This window comes from Andrographis paniculata, unplaced genomic scaffold (assembly GCF_009805555.1).
Source record: "Andrographis paniculata isolate CXL003 unplaced genomic scaffold, ASM980555v1 Contig52END, whole genome shotgun sequence".
In the NCBI taxonomy this organism is placed as follows: domain Eukaryota; kingdom Viridiplantae; phylum Streptophyta; class Magnoliopsida; order Lamiales; family Acanthaceae; genus Andrographis; species Andrographis paniculata.
Window position 1 is genome coordinate 5,514,928 of NW_026137587.1, and position 20,692 is coordinate 5,535,619.

Below are 20,692 nucleotides of genomic sequence, written 5' to 3' on the forward strand. Positions count from 1 at the left end.
CCAACATATATGTTTGGCTCTTTATTATTTCAGGTGAAGATACAGAAAATGAGATCAAATTTGGAAGAAAAGCTGATGAAGAGGATGGCCGATGTGCACCGGAAAGCTGAAGAATGGAGAGCAGCAGCACAGTTTCAGCACTCGGAACAAATTCGGAAAGTTGGGATTGGGCAGCCGGCGCGCAAGGCAGCCATTAACAAGAACAACTCTCACCTCTCGGGGCACAAGTCATGCGGCTGCTTCCCTTGCAGTAACTATGCTATTTAAGATACTGAAACAGATGGTTATGGTTAGACAACGTTTTTAAATAGCAATGAGGATATATGTCCTGTGGTTGAAGAGCAACAATGTCCATGGCTTGCCTTAGCCTTGATTTTTCTCATAAATGAAAACTAGGATAGGATATACTCACTGAATGATCTGGAAATAGTGGCCAATTAGGTGATTTTCATGGGTGCTTGGACAGAACATACACACGCATATATATCAAGATGCATGCAATGGTGATTGGTGAATCTTAAAAAAAAAAAAAAAGAAGTTTTATCAGGCCAGGGTTACTGGATGATATACAGACAGACAAATGCATTAATGAACACTGTTTCCATGCTTATCTAATCAATTCAGAGTTTCATGTTACCTCTGGGCTTCTTTAATGTCGAACGAAGTCAGCAGCATTAACTCCCTATTTATGATTATATTGTCCACAATGATTGCGCAGCAGAGTTTTTTACCTGCACTATAAATATGCTTGAAAAGCATGCCAATCGTAATATTGTATGCCTAGTGTACAAGCTGGCTACCAAATTAAATGCTGCTCTAAGAACCGGTAGATGAAGAACAATTTATATACCATGAAATGAGCTCCATCAATCAATGGAAAGGGGGACAAGAAATACTCAATTGAAAATTCAATTTGGTGTCACACATCAATCAAGAAAGAGAGTATTGATCCAAGGTGATGCAAATGAACTAGGACCGCAGTTGATTCTGCAAATTTTCTAATATTGATTGGGAAGGGGGACCTAATTTCACAGCAAGTAGGAGAGAGAGTGTCAGGTGAGGTGACATATATCGATTCCAACAAACAAGGCCTCCTGCCAAACTCCTGAAACGGATTCTTTTCTTGAAACTTTTTCGAAAGCTTTTCCACTGGACTGGACTGGACTGTCTTCAGTGTATTAATCGGTTTTTATGTTTACTGTTTCCCTACACTGTTGCATATCGTAAAGACGCTTCTTCTTGAAGAAAAACACAGTTTTCTATAGGCCTTTGTTGATGAAAAAGGAAAATAAAATAGGCAACGGACAGCGAGGGTTATCTTCAAGATCAAGATTTTCAGGAAATAATTCCTGCACCCTAAAAAAGATTGGTTCTTGACCGCTCCCATGCCTGCGGAACCGTGCTACCATCAGATGGAAGAAAAACGCATAAAAGAAATTGCAAGTCAAAGCCGGAATGAGAAAAGAACCTACGAAATGGAGAAAGTGCAGCAGTCTGCCATGTCCATTGAAAGCTGCATCTCTGTATTTCTTGATCACCCAAATTTTACAACTTTTCGCTTCTTCTTCGTGGGCTAACTTTACTTTCCTGCCCTCTTGCTTAATGGACCTGTACAGTCGAGCCTTAGTCCATTTTACTTGAGTTTTCTAGTCGGGCCTTGAATCTTAGATCCTTCTGGAAGGGTCTGTAAAGGCCCGTGGGCCAATTTCCCGTCCGTCGGAATGATTTCCTTGCAACCGCCGCGCAGGTGGCGCAGATCACATCATCGACGCTTCACAGTTCAGACTCGCCCCTTTCCAACGTTGATTAACCCAAATCCATCAGAAGCTCATAGTTGGAAATAAATGGATTCTTTGCAAGGGTTCGGGTTTTTGTTCCGTAAATAGAAGAATGCCCTTCTCCACATTCCAGGGGAAGCAGTCAAATGTCAAGCTCTTCTCTATACCTGGTAAGTATCTCGCTCGCCTCTTCTTTTCCAGGACGCTCGCCGCTGCCCATGGAAATTCTCAACCCCAAATTTCCCCTCCCCACGACGCTACTCCTGATGTTTCTGCTCCTCCAATTTCTGATTCAATATTCAGAGGTGCACGGACGCTGGGTTCTTATAGGCAGGGAGACTCCACATTCTACTCCCTTATCGATTTTCATGCCGGCTCCGGGGATTTCAGGTCCTTGGAGATGGTTTTCGAACGGATGAAACGGGAAAATAGAGTTCTTATTGAGAAGAATTTCATAGTAGTTTTCAGAGCTTATGGGAAAGCCCATTTGCCGCATAAAGCTATTGATTTATTTCATAGAATGGTGCCTGAGTTTCAATGTAAGCAAACAGTGAGGTCTTTCAACTCAGTTCTTAGCGTGTTGATTCGAGGAGGCTTATACCAAAGGGCTTTGGAGTTCTATGATTATGTCAAGTACAATAGAAGAAATATTTCTGCAAATGGTTTGACATTTAATTTAGTGATCAAAGCGCTGTGTAAGTTGCATTTAATCGGCCGGGCAGTAGATTTGTTCCGGGAAATGCCCGGCTTTGGATGTAAGCCGGATGCATACACTTACTGCACATTGATGGATGGATTGTGTAAAGAGGATAGGATGGAGGATGCTTTGTGCTTGTTGGATGAGATGCAAATTGAGGGCTGTGACCCGAGTGTGGCGACGTTTAATGTGTTGATTAGTGGGCTTTGCAAGAAGGGTTACTTGTCCCGGGCATCCAAGCTAGTTGACAATATGTTTCTGAAAGGCTGTGCTCCGAATGAAGTGACTTACAACACACTCATACATGGGCTGTGCCTCAAAGGAAAGCTTGACAAGGCAGTTAGTCTTTTGAGCCGAATGTTGTCTGATAAACTCATTCCGAATGAAGTTACATACGGGACCATGATGTACGGGCTTGCTAAGAATTGTAAGTCTATTGATGGTGTGCATATATTGGAATCATTGGAGGAAAGGGGGTACAAAGCAAATGAGTATGTATACTCAGCACTTATAGGTGGATTGTTTAGGGAGGGAAAATCTGAAGAGGCGATAAAATTGTGGGATAGGATGATCCAAAAGGGGTGCAAGCCCAATACTGTTGTTTATAGTACTCTCATAGATGGTTTGTGTCGAGAAGGGAAGCCTTATGTAGCTGAAGAATTTTTTATGAAAATGATTGCTTCAGGTTGCATGCCAAATGCTTTCACTTACAGCTCTCTAATGAAGGGTTTCTTTCAGGCTGGAAGCGCAGCTAAGGCAATTCTTTTATGGAAAGAGAGGGCTCAGAAGGATTGCCCAGATGACGAGGTTTGTTACAGTGTGGTTATTCATGGCCTATGTGAGGAAGGGAATGTGAAAGATGCCCTTGCAATATGGAAGCGCATCCTGGCGAAAGGTTTGGCACCTGATGCTGTGGCTTATACATCCATGATCCAAGGTCTGTGTAATGCTCGACTTACAAAACAGGGGTTAAGCTTATATACTGAGATGCGATATAAATACTGTAATGCCAAACCTGATGTATTCACCTACAACATACTTATTAAAGCTTTGTGCAAAGAGGGCAATATAAGCCATGCTATTGATATGTTAAATGACATGTTAAACGAAGGGTGTGATCCTGATTCTGTTACATGTCAAATATTCTTGAGAACATTGAAGGAGAAGCTTGATCCTCCACAAGATGGTAGAGATTTTTTAGATGAGCTTGTGCTAAGGCTGTACAGGCGACAAATGATAGCTGGGGCATGCAAAATTATAGGAGTGATGCTTGAAAGTTATCTTTGCCCAAAGCCCTCCACTTGGGAAAAAGTGGTACGGGAGCTCTGTAGGCCAAAGAAAGTTCGAGCAGTCATTGACAAATGTTGGGGTGAATTATTCTTATGACATAACAAGGGCTGAGATTTCTTTACATAGTGTGAATTAATTTTTTGACTAGTTATTTATATTATTAATAAATTTATTTTCTTGCTTTATATGAATTTCTTGTTTATGATTACTAAAAAGACTCTTATGAAAACTTATATTACTTTTGCTTCTGATTTCAGAAGGCCTGTTGCATATTGCATAGGAACTTTGAGGTTATTTGAACCACACAGTATTATGAACTTAGTACCCTGCAATGGACTGATATGGCTGCTTAGTGGTGCTTTTAGGACTTTGTTTATAAGAGATACAAAGGTGGTGGCTTAACTGATGTTTATGGAAAGTAAGGTTGCTCGACTTCTGATGACATGGATTGACAATGTTCATAATAACTGCGATCTTCTCCTATTCATGCTTAAACTTCTTTTTACTCCAATTGCTATTCTTTTACAGTTCACAAAGGTTATTTCTGTTGTTTATCTAGAGACAGATAATATTTGCAAGTGAATTAACTGTAGTAAAGCATTTGAAAATGCTTGAAACTAAGAAAGTTATTTTCCATCTCATGGTTGTTCTCCTTTCTACACAAGATTGTTATTTTGCAGAATGAAGGGTATCTAAACAAAACCCGAGTTTTCTGGTTATTTGATAGGAGAAGCATTGCTTACTTCTGCCATTTACTTATATCCATCTCCCGACTCTTTGCTTGCTTGTTAATTTTATTCCATTCATGTTGTTGACTGAATTTTCATTGTTGTTTTTTTTTTTTTTTTTTTTTTTTTTTTTTTTTTCTTTCTTTCCGGTAGTGATGCTATGATCACACAATTCGTGGATTGAGTGTGGGACAGGCAAGAAGTGTCTTACTGTCTTTATGAGTGATGAGGGAGGTCCTTATGATGTTTTCATGGACAATCTGAATCTGAAAACCAAGATCTTGTCGTGATTATTAGGGAAATAAATTAGGCAGAAGCATTCATCCAGAAATTCCAAACTGGGGAATTCGGATTGCATTAATTATACATAACCAAACATCAAGAGTCGGGTCCACTGACTCATCAACCAAAACAAGGGAAAGAAAACTACTTCATAGGAACAATCCAAATTTGCCAAGGATTTTAATACATTTGATGGCATAATCTGATCATCATGCTGTGGGAAACAATCGAAGATGCAAACTTGTGATCCATACCATTCATATCATCACGTTAAAATGGATCAAAATGAATGAATGAATCAAGAACTTCCTTGCTCAAGCTGATCCATTTTCCTTCCACTGGAAGGATTAACTCTTCGATTGCCGCTTAACAGCCTCTTCAGCGATCTAAGCCGTGTCGGCACAGAGGAATTCTGTTCTTCATCTTCATTTGTTTGTCTTTGAATATCGATGATCACTGATGGCACACCATCAGTTGATGATGAACTGGATGGTTCGGCTGCAGCATTTTCCTGATGGCTTTCCTCTGCAGAGGGGCCAAAGGTGCTCACTTCAGTCTCCCTGCCCCAAACCAGCACGTTGGTTGGGAAATTGGGGACCTCTTGTGCTAAGAAATCAGTACCTGAATTATCCCCTGCTGTTGGAAGGGAAGCTTGAAGAGTTGTCTGCAATGGCGGTGCTGATTCAGCTCCAATATTTGGCAGGCTGTGATTGGCTGTCACAGGACTTCTACAGAGAGGGCATGACGAATGTGACTGAAACCACATGTCGATGCAGTCGACATGGAATCCATGATTGCATTTGGGCAAAACCCTAGCCTTCTCCCCATGTGAAACCTCGCAAAGGCACACAGCACATTCCAATCCATCCTTGAATTCCTCAGGGTCAAAAACCAGTATCGGTAGGGTTTTGAGGACTGAAGGATCCAGTCCACGGCGCAGGGCCGACAAAATCGTGATTTCTTGGTGTCCGCCAGCGAAATCGAAGCGGCGGCGCCGCCGCCGAGCGGTGGCGGTGGAGATGGAGGAGCGGTGGTAGCAGCACCACGTGGCGTAGAAGTGTAAGCAGAAGAAGAAGACGACGAGAAATAAAAGAATAACAATGGCCGCCACCACTGCCTTCCCGGTGACCTCAATCATTCCGGCGTCCCCCCCAACCTTTCCACTCATATTCAATTTCCTCTTCAAAAATCACTTGCGAGCTTCAGCTTATGCAGTGAAATTAGGGTTTGAGAAAAGTAGCATTGAATGCTCTCTGCTTTATATAGACAACAATGGAAGCTTATGAAAGTAGCAAGTAGGAACAGAAGATCCGAGGGAAAAATGAGGAAGGAGAGGAGAAAATGAACATGAATGCTTGAAAAACGAGTGGCACACTCATGATCATCATCAACAACCCATCGCAATCCCAGTTGCCAAAATGATCAATAAATTACTGTAAGTAAGAGAAGAAGAAGAAGAAGAAGAAGAAGGTGGTATAAATGAAGTTGAAGGGAAATAATGTATTGGAGAGTTGGTGTTCGTGTTCATCGTCAAGTCAATACACGTATTTTAGGGTTGTGTTTATCCTGCGATTTCGAACATATTTCCTCCTATTTATAGAGAAAGTATCATTTTAGAATTGTAATGTTGTAATAAAAAAAAGAAAAAAAAAAAAAAAAGGACCTAAAGTTGTATTTGGTTTTGGCATGGGAAATTCGAATTTAGGGTCGGGTCAGGTCAGGTCATCCTTATCAACATCAATTCAAGTAGTGTATTGAACATGAGCATCCTCCACCACCACGCCACGTCTCTTCAACATTTTATTGACTTGAAATTTGACAACTTATTAAATAATTAGCAGCACTAAATAACTATATTTATATAACAAAGTTACTAACACCATTTTGACTCGACTTTTAACGCCATATGCATAAAACAATCGGACTCTAGTTTTAATCTATTATTAGCGGACTATTTATTATCTACACAGCTCAGAACAGGTCAAAATAGCAACGAGGGAGGGAGGGAGGTGTGTACAAGGGACAATATCCACAAATAACTTTAATACATATCCATTTCTGCAATATTATAATATAATATAATATAATAAAATATGTACATGACCATAGCTTCTGATATGAAACTAGAGCCACGCCCATCAAACAAACAAGTTTGTACCTCAATTCAATTTTACTTGTTTAAGTCGGCTATTGATTTATAATTTTATTATTTTTATTTTACTTGTTAATAATCAATTTATTAGGACTATTATTTTACGGACAAAGATTTAATTAATATATTGAAATAACGAATTTAATTATATAGATAAGTATTCCATTGTGTTATTGTCTATACGGAGATCTTTTTTATCATCTTCTCCGATTGGAGCATGATTCTGCAAGTTCCTGGCACAACACAGAGAAATTCCTCGACGTAGAGCAGCTGCGATCGCCAGTTGTTGAGATGGGAATCAACACTATCTTCAATCTCCTTCCTCTTTCTCCCTTTCTCCTCCATCGCACTCTGAATCTCCACCCTCTCCACTTTCTCCCTCTACAATAAGCAGTAATTCAGATCAGCGCATCAGGCCTGTCAATATTATGTAAATTATGAAACCAAGCTTTTTTATCTGTACCGGGACGATGTCTGGGGCTGGAAGCTTCAAGCCATGGACTGCCGCACGGTTGGGAGCTTTGGCAGCCATCCATCGCAGGAATACTGCACGACCTACCAATTCTTTCCCAAAACCCCCAAATACTTTAATCCCCATTCTCAAATCTCCTTTCCCAGATTAATTGGATCATAATATATAATCGATTGATCAGCACCCAGATGAATCCAGAATGCTTCTGCTGCTGCTACGTGGCCGCTGCAATCTTGTGCCAGATGTTTGTCTTCGAGGATAATAAGGAAGACGGACAGACAGACGTGTTAGATATCAAAGAACCACAAGACTCGAACCCAGCCCCACCCCGACTGAGTCAAGTTAGGTCAAGTCATCCATTGTTAAGTAATCAATCTATGGGTCCGATCCATTTGAGTTGGCTTGGCTGCTTCGGTGCAGCGTCGCTGTCCACTGACTGACTGTCTTCGTCTCCGATGATCATAATCCAATGGAATTAGAATTAGGAAGAAGGATCGAAGATGGAGCATTTGTTCTTCTAGTGTTCCTTTCTTTTATTATTGGTTTGGTGTGGAATCTCTTTCCTTTGCTCTTACACTTTTTATTCTCCTCTTTCACTCACCCCCACAAAACCCTAATCGCCATTTCTGAAACCAACCCCACTCAGCAAGCTTCTTTTTTTTTTTTCTCCATGCCCACTTCTTCAGTTCTATGCTAATGTGAGCGGAAGGGAAGGCTGCCGATGATGACGGACAGAGAGTCATCTGACGAAGAGGGGGATCACGAGAATCTGATTCCCCAAAATGCCAGACCCAACGACGCCGTCAAGTCCCCCAACCACCGCAGCCCCTTTGCCTTCCAAATTGCCGATGACTTCAGGAGCCGCGTCCGCAGATTCAACAAGGTGTATCTGTTAACGATTTTTCTGCCTATGGTAATTTTACTGCTCTATTTCACCACCGACGCGAAGAATTTGTTCCAGATTCGTTTGCCAGTGCCCAGAGATGTCGAAGATAGCAACAATCCATCAATTAATCGAATGCGCGAAGCAGAGCTGCGGGCGCTGTATTTGCTCAAGCAGCAGGAGCTTGAGCTTTTGAAGATGCTGAAAAATTCTACTCTGATAAATGATAGTGCTAATTTGACCAATACTTCTTCTTCTTCCAATGGCGATGGGCTTCATTCACTTTCTTCTTCAACATTGGCAGATTTGCAAGCACGAGTTGCTAGGCAAATTTCATTGAATGAGCAGATCCAAGGCTCTCTACTCTCCTCCCACGAGAGTGGTGATGTGTCTCTCGATTCAAATGTGAGTTTTTCAGGTTGGAACAGCAGATGTAGGAAGGCTGATCCCAAGTTTTCACAGAGAAGAACAATGGAGTGGAAGCCCAAATCAAACAAGTATCTATTCACAATTTGTTTATCAGGACAAATGTCGAACCACCTGATCTGTTTGGAGAAGCATATGTTCTTTGCTGCATTGTTTGATCGAATCTTGGTGATACCTAGTCCGAAAGTAGATTACGAGTTTCATCGAGTTTTAGATATTGATCACATTAACAAGTGTGTAGGGAGGAAAGTTGTGGTGACATTCGACGAGTTTGCTGAGAATAGGAAGCATCATTTGCACATCGACAAGTTTATGTGCTATTTCTCGTTACCACAGCCGTGCTTTATAGATGACAGCCATGTCAAGAAATTGAAGAGTTTGGGGCTCTCTGTGGGCAAGATTACTGCTGTCTGGAAAGAAGATGTCAAACATCCGAAGGTGAGGACAGCCAAGGATGTGTTGGCGAAGTTTTCGACAGATGATGATGTAATAGCGATTGGCGATGTGTTCTTCGCTAATGTGGAGAGGGAGTGGGTTATGCAGCCAGGAGGGCCTATTGCTCACAAATGTAGGACTTTGATTGAGCCGAGCCGACTCATTTTGGTAACGGCTCAACGTTTTATTCAGACATTCCTTGGGAGGGACTATGTAGCCCTTCATTTCCGGCGTCATGGTTTCTTGAAATTCTGGTATTATTACATCATTCTTTTCAGGTCTTGTAACTCCTTATTCTGTTATATCATGCGCGATGTTTAACCTTAACCGAATTATCTCGATGGTTTTCAGCAATGCCAAACGGCCGAGCTGTTTTTACCCTGTTCCTCAGGCTGCGGGTTGTATCAATCAAGTGGTTGAAAAGGCAAATACTCCGATAGTTTATCTTTCGACGGATGCTGCAGAAAGTGAAACAGGTTTATTGCAGTCGCTTGTTTCGTGGAATGGGAAGTCTGTATCGATTGTTAGAAGACCATCTCGCAATTCTGCTGAAAAGTGGGATGCTTTATTGTACAGACATAGACTGGATGAAGATCCTCAGGTGTTTGTTTTTACTTTGTTGTTTGAATCGAATCTCTGATTGTGAACTTGCTGACATTTGAATATACATTTGGATCTGATCATGAAGGTTGAAGCAATGCTGGATAAGACGATATGTGCTTTGTCGTCGGTATTTATTGGATCTTCTGGATCGACATTTACTGAGGATATTCTACGGCTGCGGAAAGATTGGAGATCGGCATCGTCGTGCGACGAGTACTTGTGCCAGGGAAGAGTTCCCAATATTATTGCTGAAGATGAGTGACTGATGCATTCAAAGTGCCAAATCTTTCAATGTTGATGCAAACATTATAATTGCATTTGTTGTTGTTGTTCTATGCCATTAGAATGTGGTGAATGTAAATATTGTTGTTAAGGTGTTCAAATAATTTTAGGGATGAAATCACACGGTGACAGCTCTGTATTTGAGAATAGTAATAATAATAATGATAATAATAATAAGAGCTGCTCTTTGCAAATAGAAAGTGGCTCAACTTTACATTTCATTCTACTTGGCCCAGAGTAAAAAAGAAGAAATGGTGGATGAAATATGCATGAGCTTTGGATTATTCCAAAACAAGAATATATTGAAAATCGTAAATAGTGATAATTTAAAACTCAATTCACAAGAGTTATTTCGATTTCAGTTTAAATATTTTAAAGTTAAAAAGATTTAACACTATAATTTTAACGCAACCCAAAACAATGTAATAAATTTATTTACAAAGATTTTTACCGTTTCAAAGAAAATTATTTTATTCATGGTGTCAGTCAAAATTGGAAATGGGCTGGCGAGTGAGTGCCACCACACCCGCCGCTGCCGCTCTGCTTCCTTTTTTGTCATTCTCAGGATCGGAAGGAGCTGTGAATGCATACCCTCGACTCGACTGTTCTCATTTCGTCTTTGTGCCGCGGAGGTTTTGAGTATCGAATTCGAATCCCACTTTTGAAAGAAAATGAGGGCTAAAGTTGTGGTCTTTCCGATCAGAGGAAGAAACTGGTGCTTCAGCCGATCAATTGACCCTTCAAAACCCGACGCCCAATCTTCCTACGCTCCCTCCACCCTCAACGAACTCTCCACTAAAATATTTTCTTCTTCTTCTTCTGACCTCAGCCGCTACTCCAAACTGGAGCTTGTGATCGATTTTGTCTCGAACAAGGTCCCAACTTCCATCTTTGACTATTACTGGAAAAATGCTCTCTAAGGATCACGCTCTACGATATACTCTGTTACGATATTATGCAATTTGGGTTTCGTTTACTTTAATGCTTGGTGATTGAATTTTAATTGATTGCATATTCTGTTGCTTGTTGTTTGAGAACCGTATTGAGCACCGGTGTTTTCTAGTGTTTCTGAATGATGGGCTTCTTGTTGATTGATCCTTTACTAGATTGTGCATACTCTAAGCAGACGTTATGTGCATGCTTATAGTGGCTCATCAAGGTTCATGACATTTTTCCATTGTCCTCTTTCATGCAGTGATATATGTATATATATAGATAATTATATTTATACATTTTATGCCTATATTATTATGTACAGTACTTCACTTGTTTCGGAGCAATGTATAAAAGCTTGTTTTGGGATGGCATGAATGGATCAATAAAAAGGCTATATTTTTTCAAGCTAATAGTGATATACTTTACAATGCACTTTTTAATTTTATTTTTGCGTGTGTATGTCCATATATTTAATAGCATGTTGCATGTTTAGATGAACAAAGCGTGGAGTAATCTAGAGAAGGCACCGCAAGGAACAGTGAAGAATAAAATTCATGGGTATGGTTTTGTGAAAAATGATATATTATGTTTGCCTTGTTATATGCATTTTGGTTGTCTTTGTGATTTAATTTTGTTGTCATCTTACATGCTTTGGGAAAACAATAGTAAAAAGTTTGTGTTATAATGAAGCTTGAAACTTTGAGTGATGATTTCTTGTGTAGAGTCGGATTGAAGCTGCTGTCACGTGTTAAACCTTCAGAAATTTTCTTCAAATCCATACCCAAGGAGATTAATGGAGTGGAGATCATATACCCTCCTAGGTAATATAATATAATCTTTTGTTTGACCTTATGCATTTCTGGTTATTCCTGCCCAAAAGAAAAGCGGATAATCCATAAACTAATGTTTTGCATGCGGCCTCTATAGGTATGCCAATTTGTTGAATGATTAAACATTTATGTTAATCACAATGTTCACGAGATTTCTGTTTTCAAGAAGGTCTAGTATTCTGGTTGAAATATGAATGAATGTATTGGAACTAGATATTAGCTTGAGTATGCAAGTTTGTTGTGGGGTCTGTGTGGAATATTCAGCTTAATTTCGAGGATGAGAATATCAAACTATCAACTTGCTTGACTCTTCCATTTCTTCAAGACAAGACCTGGAAACACTTTCCATCTTCAACTAGAATGGAACTAATTTTCCTCAAGACTTCTCTTCAAATTTATAATTTTGGTAGTCAAGTCTTAAATATTTTGATATATAATACTCTGTTACAAAGTGATATTAATGTCCAAGTAATTTGTGGACATTCTAATAATTATTCATGTTGAAGTTGTCCATCTATAAATATGTTTTTTATAACCAAATATAACGAAAGCACTGCCTTCAAGTTGTGTGAAGGAATTTTGTTGCACTCCATTACTCCTTAATGTTGCTCTATACTTCTATTCTTCTTAACATGCAATTAAGGTACCTAGAGGAAATACTATGGCAAAAAAAAAAAAAATGATTTCCCTGATTATTAGATGGATAGGTTATAAACCCTTTTTGTTTGGAGATTAATTCTTTTCTTTTTTCTTTTGGTGAACTTTTTTGTTTTTTCAACAATACATCATAGTTTAAATCCGCGGCTTGTTCGGAGAAGACTACGGCATATAGCATTCAGGTAATTAATAACTTAGTTGGGATATGTTATCATCATGATAATTCGTATTTTTGTTTATGTATTGTACTACATTACCTTTTATGCATGAAGTATTTGGATCCAAGGCAAGAATATGATGAATGCATGTTCCAGTTATACTTCTAACTATATAGATATATTAAAGTAACCAAAAAAGCTGAGCTGTGCCTAGTGATGGCGCTCAAGATCCAACTTTTATATCAATGAGCAAAATCCTGAACTGTCTCTGGATATCAAGTGATACTCAACCCATGGTCTATGATGTGTTTTAAAAGAAGGCAATTTTCATAATCATGCTTTGATAAGTGGTTTGTGATAAACATATTTGTGATGTTTAAATTTCAAAACATAAAATAAAATTTGTATTTATGATGTTGGAATAACATTTGTTAACCAGGGGCTCAGTTATCCACAAGAAATACTTCTATGGTTCAGCCATATTGCTGCCTTTGACATCTTTTTTCATGGTATGTATCTGTATTCAAAAAGGCTTTTGAAATTCTCTTGAAGATGATGTACTTTCCTTATCCGATGCACATATATGTGAAGCTTCACAGCTTTTCAATTTAATTTGATGTGAAACATTCGATCGTTTATATACAGGTACTTCCATTGCCTAACGTCCCGTTCTTTTGGATCTTGTTTCGCACGTACTCGCACTGGAGAGCCTCACAGGCGAGAATTTCTGAACATTATTATTGAACTGAAGAAGTGCATTAATAAATTAGCATCTGTCATGTATTATTTTCAGCAGACAACTGTTGGAACGGATAATTCCCTTTTATGTTAATGTTATAAAAACTCATGCGTTGTGCATCTTAATCTCATTTGAAACTGCAGGGAAGTGAAAAGCTTCTTCATTTAGTTAGTGATGCCTCCCACAAGTCTTTTGAAAATGCCGATACCAGAGAGAGTTTGTGTCATAATTCTGATGAAGGCTGTGATGATAGTTCTGCTTCTTCTCCATGGGTAAGGATCTTCAACTTTGCTGACAGCTTTTGCTCACTAAAGTTTCAAGGAATGAGGTTCCAATTGTCCTATTGGTCGTGACACAATGAAATCTACATATGAAACAGGTATTCCGACCCTCTGAAGAACTGCAGAAGCTTCTGCACTATGTGGATGGAGAGGAGCATGGTCTTAGCCAGTGTGCCATATCCAAGATTTGCAACAAGTTCCATTTGAACTCTGCTGATGTTGTCAAATACAGAAATTCACTATAGAGAGAAAGAGAAAATAGATTGAGTGCCTTTCCAGGCTGCTGCATCAAACTATGCTTTTCAGTTCCGGGGATTTTTTATTCTTTCAAACAGTTAGAATATGACAAACAAAATAACTTGCAGACGATCACAATTTTGTACTCACTAGTTGGGCTGAAAGATGTCATCATATAAGTATCAACAATTTGGAAGAACAGCAAGACTCAAAGCAATCTCTCTCCATATCAAGAATAAAAAAATACTAAAGTTGCAATAATAATATGATACATACAGGCAGGCAGGCAGGGAGTTGGAAGAGGTTGGTGTTGGCCGGAAAAGGGTAAAAAATAGTAGCAACAGCAACAATAGCAGCTGAGTCAATTATACAGAAAAACAGACTCATGAGCCAAGCTCATATTATCATTCATTTAGGGAGTGTATTCATCAGCATCCCCACTTCCAGCCCTCCCAGCGCTTCCTTCGTTTCCGAATGTTCTCTTGCTCATATTTGCTCGCTGCACCAACCGAACCAGTGCTTGCACCACCTCTGACATTGGCGGCCTGAACTCTGGCTCCGGCTGTAATTCACCAGAGAATCGAATCAAATTAGTATTTATGACCGGTCAGTCCTAAGTATGACTTGATGGAGTAGAGTGCATACCTGGACACACAGGGCAATTACATCCGCGAAACGAGAAAGAGACTTGACAGGGTAGAGTCCTTTCAGAGCTGGATCAACCATCTTAGAAAGGGCGTCGATGTCATGGAGCTGAGGAGTCGCCCATCGAACCAAAGACTGTTCAGATCTTGCCCTTGAACTGTTAACGGAAAACACAATCGCAATCAATGGTGATTCTATTCATGTCTCGTGCAAGTGAAAGGGGATTGGTTCTCATACTTATCGAATGGTTTGCGTCCTGTGAGAAGCTCTAACATCACAACCCCAAAGCTGTAAACATCACTCTTGATGGTGTATTGACCAGACATTGCAACCTCAGGTGCACTATAACCAGATGCCTGCAAATGATGAATATACATATATATACATATATATATATCAATCCTCCAATCCTTGCTTCCATGAAATGATCAGACCATACGAGAAGCTAAATATAATGTCCATCTTTCATGGTTGGTAGGTTAAAATCATGATACTCATCAGCCTACCTGGTCAGGGTCAGAGGAAAGGCTAGCTAGCCCACAGTCGGAGAGGTGCGGATTGAGCTCCATGTCAAGTAAAATGTTGGCTGACTTAAAATTTTTGTGAACGACAGAGGGCTCACAAACTTCGTGCAGGTACCTGCAAAAGATGGCCATAAAAACCAGTCGCTAACTTCAAACAGAAAATTGATAAGAAGACCATACAGAAGCAGATGGAATTCTCAACAAGGAATTATTTCAGAAATGGCAAGCAACCCCGTCAAGTAAAATTAATTCCTAGGGAACTTGCATTTAACTTACTCTAGTGCTCTTGCACTTCCCAATGCAATCTTGACACGGCTGTTCCATGTTAAAGGCTTACTGAATTCATCAGACAGATGCAGGAATTCGTGCAGAGATCCATTTTTGTAGAATTCGTAAACAAGGAGATGCTGTCCGTGCTCACAACAATAGCCTACAAGCTCGGTTACATTTGGATGATTCAACCTGGATATCTCTGCCACTATGTCCAGAAAATCTTCAGAATTGGACAGTACAGATGAATTTATTTTCTTCACAGCAAGAACCTATGTTCCACAAGCCAGGTGATTAGGTGGTTGAAATCGCACATACGACAAATTTCCATAGCTAAATTTATTAACTAGTTAGACTGTTGGTGTAAAGGTACAAGTAATTTCTGATAAACTTCACAGCTTGCACACATGAATGAATGCATAGACAGTTAGTCAGAACGAGCGCACCTTTCCATCATCTAATTGAGCCCTGTAAACGCGTCCAACAGCTCCCTCACCAATGAGATTTTCAACATTAAAACTATCTGTAGCTATTTGCAGGTCTGCCACAGTAAAAGCCTTTGCATTTATTGGAGCTCTATTGATCTTCTTAGGTGGAACGACAGGAATCATAGACACATCATCTTCATCAAATGATTTACTACGATCAACTGGAGGAGGTCTCAGACTTATCACAGCAGGAGCTTCAAAAGGTTTTGTCATGGTTGTGGATGATGATTGGACGGGTTTAACCTCTACAGCTGCGAAACAAGACATGGTAAAGCACATCAGTATTTTATCAATTACCTCAAAAAATTAAAAATTAAATGAAATCACAAGTGAGGATAATACAAGTACCGTGGCTTTCTTGTGCAGCCAGAGGTGCAAAAGGCTGATTTTCATGCTTCTCAATGTCTGTTGACTTCCTGGATCGTTTCTTTATAACAAAGAAAGCTACGATAGCTCCAACAACCAAGATGGATATAATGATTCCCGCTATAGCACCACCCCCTATGCCAGATTTTCCTCCTCCACTTCCATTGTCACCACTTGATGAGCTACCACCTCCTGATCTATGATCTCGGTTTGGCTTGGTTGCTGGAGGAGTGCCCGGCGGAGGTGGAGGTGCAGGTCCAGAGTTCCAATTATTACCAGCTGAACTGTCAGTGTTAAGCAAAGCAAAAAGGGACAATGATTATGAATTTGCTTTAAAGGAAATATTATTTCTTTGAAGAAATTTAGATTGTGTTGTGAGATCTCACTGGAGGTTTATGCCTTTCAGTTGCTCGGGGATCCATCCAGTAAATTGATTGTTTTCAACATTCCTGAAAAGTGCAAACAGAGTGCCTAAATTTTGAGAGTACAGTATAATTAGTATGTCCTGTGCATAGCAAATTTCTAGTAGAACTCACAAATTGTCAAGTGGGAGATTCGCAAGAACATCAAGGGTTCCTGTGAAATGATTGTTTTGTAAGTACCTGCAAGAAGAATGCCATTACCAAACATTCAAATAGGATGTTGAGTCACATGGGAAAGTGTACTTCCCACTTACACGTCACGTATATTCGTCAGGGACTGGAAGCTCTGAGGGAGATTACCCTCCATGGTGTTGAAAGAGAAATCCCTAATGTGAATATGAAAATTATAGCAAATATTAAACCAAGAATGAAAATTCCATGGCCGGAGAAATATAAATGAACTTGATAACCTTAATGAAGAATCTGAAATAAGAACTATGTAAAGGAAGAGATCAGCCTTACAATGTGGAGAGAGAGGTAAGTGAATTGAATTGCACAGTCACTTGGCCATGTAATTGATTGTGGCTTACATTACTGCCATTGCAAAGTGTGTCTTTTTGTCAGGACAAGAATTTTTCAAGATATTTTATATATTATAGTATTTGGGGTTTGGGACAGAGTATAATCAAGTAACAAGTTCAAAGGATGACTAACAGGTATGTTAACGAATTCATGAGTGATAAGGAGTATGGAAGAGAACCAGTGAAGCCATTGCCAGCAAGGTTTCTGCTTTGTGAGAGAATAGTGAGATCAGGAAGAAAGAAGGAAACTAAAAAATGAATGGATCCCGCTCGAAGGAAGGAAGCTTACAGTCTCTGCAGATGTGGAGGAAGTTGATAAGGAAGATCATTTCCAAGATTGTTGTTGCTTATGTCACTGAAAACAGACAACAAGATATCATCAAGATAAGGTGAAATGCTGATAGTTATCAGAATTAACATTGGCACTTGAAGAGCTTGAGAACGTATTTCTTACAAAGTAGTGACGGATGCCAATTTATCTAGCTCGTATCCCATGTTCCCACTGAGTCCTAGTCCAGAAATCCTTCTGAGAAAAACAAACATAAAACTGGAAATCAGATTCCACGAAATGCTCAAATAGAGAGAATACCATGAAGAGTCCATATCATATTACATCTCTGTCACTTTTGAACCTGAGCAGGAAATTCCCTTCCAAGACTCCTTACATGGATCACCACCATTTGCCTTCCAATTGGTAAGTTGCTGAGGAGAATTCAAAGTTGTATACAACTTGTTGAGTGTAGAGGCTGTATATCCATCAAGTAAAATCTCTTAGAAATTGAATTACTCAGTTCGGCAATCATATGTTTTATCCATATCGATATGATACCATTGTGTGTTTATTGAAGGATCTAATGCAATAACAAATCAAGTTTCAGTACTTGCAATGATGATCAATGGCAACAGGCAAGGTTGCTACAGTAAAAGGACATTCCAATGAAGAATAAGGCAAATGACAAACAAGAGATACGGATGATAATAAGCATGAGAAAATACAGTAGCTAACAATGGCAGTAAACATCATTCCTAAGGGGAGAATAATTCCAGAACATAAAAAATTCATATATCAAAGTTTGACTGCCCCGAAGATCTCCCCAATGAAATTCAACTGTCTTAAATAAATAACTCTGAAGACAAAGCAGAACAAACAAAACATTCCAACAACAAAACGCATGTCGATTGATCTAAATCAAAACAAGAATTCGCATTTATACATTCATCAAACGATCCAAACACAACACAGCTCATCTACAAATTTCTTGTTTCCAACATAAATCAATGCAAGAAGAAACTCTAACCCCCCCCCCCCCCCCTCCCCCAACTTACTGCACACATACTCAAAACCAACCAAAGTGTCATTCCTAGTAGTCGAAAGAGAAATATCTATCAATCCATTTACATAAAGAATCACTCCCCAAACACAATAGAAGAAAGTGATTAAGGAAAAATGAATAGGGTGGGAGCATGAGGATAACAAGTGAGAGGGCTGACCATCAGTTGGATCTGTTTCTGCAAAGGTGAAGCTCAGAATGGCCAGAAGCAGCAGCACCGCCGCCGCCGACGCCGTCTCCACCGCCCTCATCTCGTTTTCCCCTAACTGTTCAACCCCAACTATTGAAGCAGGAAAAACAAAGGAAAAAAGTGGAAGAAAAACCAAGCAGAGGGAAACAACACAAAACAAACAAAAGGCCTTATCTTTTTGAATGCTCAGGCAGACAGCCCTGCCCTTTTTCTCACCTTTCTGGCCTAATTTTCTATTTTTCCGATCGGAATGATAAATAGTTAAAATGAAATCTCAAGAATTTTTATATATCTATATTCAACACTTCCTGCGTATCCATATTCTCTCACAAAAGCTGGCAGGCACGATCTGCTAGAAGAATCCAACGCCACAGAATTCCTCTCTCCTCTCTCCCTCTCTCTCTCTCTCTTGCTTTCTCTCTCTCTCTCTCACTCCTCTCCTCTGTTTTAACACGCCTTAATAAAATTCTCTTACACACTGGTAACAAGTAATAGTGGCATTTATGATTTATTATTTTAATTTATGTATGCAGTGTAGACAGCAAGAGCGGTGAGTGGTGAGCCCTCTTTCTCTCTCTATATACTCTCCTTTCAACATTTCGATTTCATTAGATCTTTTATTATTAACTTTATCAGAATAACACCGTGATAATAGAGGAGATCACATCACCCCACCTCACCTGTGAATTGATGAACGCGCTTTTGACGCAAGGAAAATCCTTATCCCTTTCTTTCTTTCTTATTTCTGGATTTATGAAAAAGATACCTGGATCGAAGAAACTAAAAATTAAATCAAATGGTTGGGTTTTTGAGAGGGAGGGAAGTGAGGTAGCTGTAGCTTTCACACCATGATTGCTGCTTTCGACATTTCATTCTCGTAAAGAGTTGAATTTTGTTTTGTTCACTGTACCTGGCTGGCCCCATCCATTTTTGAGCCGTTGTAGGAGTGAGAAGAAGAACCCACCCAAGAACTCACTCAGTCACGGGAGTCGCAGCCAAAGCTCTCTTTTTTGACTGTTTATGTATCTGTTCTGTATGTGTGTGAGCTTTTTGTAGCCTCCAAAAATTCACCACCACACATCTCATCTCAACCCATCTCTTTTTGGCATGGCTTATGGAGTTATGGTCTTAATTTTACCACATCTCACACTATTTGAGATTAGCAATAATACCATTTCAATACAATAAATACATTGAACTTTATAAAATTTTTGGTGCAATCATGTAAAGATATGTTTTTTAACATCAAATTGGTGCAAAATTTGGTCAACATCGAACTCATTTTTTTAAGGGCTATTTCTACTTCTGTGAATTTGTCATATAGAATTCATTCAAAACTTATTCAAATTAGACTTCTTTCACTTTTATCTAAAGTTTGAAGAGTTAAAAGTTGGAGTCAAGATTCACCTACATTCATACATTGGCTGTTTGCAGTTGGCATCCAAATATAGAATAGAATGGCTATAGAAAGAGATCGTTGAATGAATAATCAATAATTTCATTACATCATTACATAAATTGTAATGCATTATCACTTCCATTTGTATTTGCACCGCTTTCAAATATATACAAACCTATTACATAATTAAATCAATTTCCTGTCTCTTCTTCCTCTCAACTGTATCATCCCTTCGGTGGTTGAATAATTGCCATTAGGACAAAACAACTATCAAGGTTGTTGCTCGGTGGCACTTTGATTAAAAATAAAATAAAAAAAAAAATGGAATAGAAAATGACACCAACCCACCTCTGCATCTATTTCATCACTCGTAATAATATATATATAAGTTGGACCAGAAATGGACATGGCATGGTAGGTGTTTGTGATTTCTTTAAGAAATAGCTTCTCTATTTTATGTTCTTTTATTATATATTTTTTCCTTTATACACAAGACAAAATGCAATCATTCAGCTGAGTGTTTCTTCTTCCCCCAGCCCCCCCCCCCCCCCCCCCCCCCCCCCCCCTTTTTTTTATGGGGTTACAGGCTTAATCAAAATCTTGTTTCTAGATTATTATTCAATGTGGAAAATTTCCATGTCTTAGTTGCTTAATGAGAAGTTGCTCTATC

At 39.3% G+C, this 20,692-nt stretch overlaps 6 protein-coding genes across 10 annotated transcripts; 3 read left to right on the forward strand and 3 right to left on the reverse strand.

Moving 5' to 3' along the window:
• The first annotated feature begins 1,486 nt into the window (after positions 1–1,486).
• LOC127254143 (pentatricopeptide repeat-containing protein At4g20090) lies at positions 1,487–4,012 on the forward strand. Its single transcript, XM_051279057.1, has one exon. The coding sequence runs from the start codon at positions 1,891–1,893 to the stop codon at positions 3,859–3,861; it is 1,971 nt and encodes a 656-aa protein (XP_051135014.1). The 5' UTR covers positions 1,487–1,890; the 3' UTR covers positions 3,862–4,012.
• An 804-nt stretch (positions 4,013–4,816) lies between these two features.
• Positions 4,817–6,343, reverse strand: LOC127254146 (RING-H2 finger protein ATL3-like). The gene has a single exon (XM_051279061.1). The coding sequence runs from the start codon at positions 5,941–5,943 to the stop codon at positions 5,074–5,076; it is 870 nt and encodes a 289-aa protein (XP_051135018.1). The 5' UTR covers positions 5,944–6,343; the 3' UTR covers positions 4,817–5,073.
• Positions 6,344–6,691: 348 nt separating this feature from the next.
• Positions 6,692–7,532, reverse strand: LOC127254147 (uncharacterized). The gene is made up of 2 exons (XM_051279062.1): positions 7,391–7,532; positions 6,692–7,308 (listed from the first exon to the last, which is right to left on the reverse strand). The coding sequence occupies exons 1-2, from the start codon at positions 7,523–7,525 to the stop codon at positions 7,105–7,107; spliced, it is 339 nt and encodes a 112-aa protein (XP_051135019.1). The 5' UTR covers positions 7,526–7,532; the 3' UTR covers positions 6,692–7,104.
• Positions 7,533–7,627: 95 nt separating this feature from the next.
• LOC127254144 (O-fucosyltransferase 36-like) lies at positions 7,628–10,207 on the forward strand. Of its 2 annotated transcripts, XM_051279059.1 has the most exons (4): positions 7,628–7,946; positions 8,086–9,397; positions 9,495–9,744; positions 9,832–10,207. In XM_051279059.1, exons 2-4 carry the CDS (start codon positions 8,121–8,123, stop codon positions 10,006–10,008), a joined length of 1,704 nt encoding a protein of 567 aa, XP_051135016.1. In that variant the 5' UTR covers positions 7,628–7,946; positions 8,086–8,120; the 3' UTR covers positions 10,009–10,207. The 2 variants fall into 2 exon arrangements, with proteins under 2 accessions (XP_051135016.1, XP_051135015.1); XM_051279058.1 differs by having other exon boundaries at positions 7,628–9,397.
• Positions 10,208–10,532: 325 nt separating this feature from the next.
• On the forward strand, positions 10,533–14,137 carry LOC127254051 (uncharacterized). Its single transcript, XM_051278921.1, has 8 exons — positions 10,533–10,903; positions 11,458–11,522; positions 11,687–11,785; positions 12,586–12,633; positions 13,049–13,118; positions 13,255–13,326; positions 13,492–13,620; positions 13,728–14,137. The coding sequence occupies exons 1-8, from the start codon at positions 10,700–10,702 to the stop codon at positions 13,872–13,874; spliced, it is 834 nt and encodes a 277-aa protein (XP_051134878.1). The 5' UTR covers positions 10,533–10,699; the 3' UTR covers positions 13,875–14,137.
• On the reverse strand, positions 14,075–19,476 carry LOC127254049 (protein STRUBBELIG-RECEPTOR FAMILY 6-like). Of its 4 annotated transcripts, none has more exons than XM_051278918.1 (17): positions 19,304–19,476; positions 18,594–18,699; positions 17,716–17,848; positions 17,557–17,628; positions 17,392–17,457; positions 17,236–17,307; positions 17,044–17,115; positions 16,836–16,907; positions 16,696–16,761; positions 16,546–16,608; positions 16,142–16,443; positions 15,752–16,044; positions 15,312–15,577; positions 15,018–15,150; positions 14,749–14,867; positions 14,512–14,668; positions 14,075–14,428 (listed from the first exon to the last, which is right to left on the reverse strand). In XM_051278918.1, the coding sequence occupies exons 2-17, from the start codon at positions 18,682–18,684 to the stop codon at positions 14,279–14,281; spliced, it is 2,127 nt and encodes a 708-aa protein (XP_051134875.1). In that variant the 5' UTR covers positions 18,685–18,699; positions 19,304–19,476; the 3' UTR covers positions 14,075–14,278. The 4 variants fall into 4 exon arrangements, with proteins under 4 accessions (XP_051134875.1, XP_051134874.1, XP_051134873.1 ...); XM_051278917.1 differs by lacking the exon at positions 19,304–19,476 and adding an exon at positions 18,840–19,209; XM_051278916.1 differs by lacking the exon at positions 19,304–19,476 and adding an exon at positions 18,840–19,209 and having other exon boundaries at positions 18,594–18,713.
• Between the last annotated feature and the right edge of the window lie 1,216 nt (positions 19,477–20,692).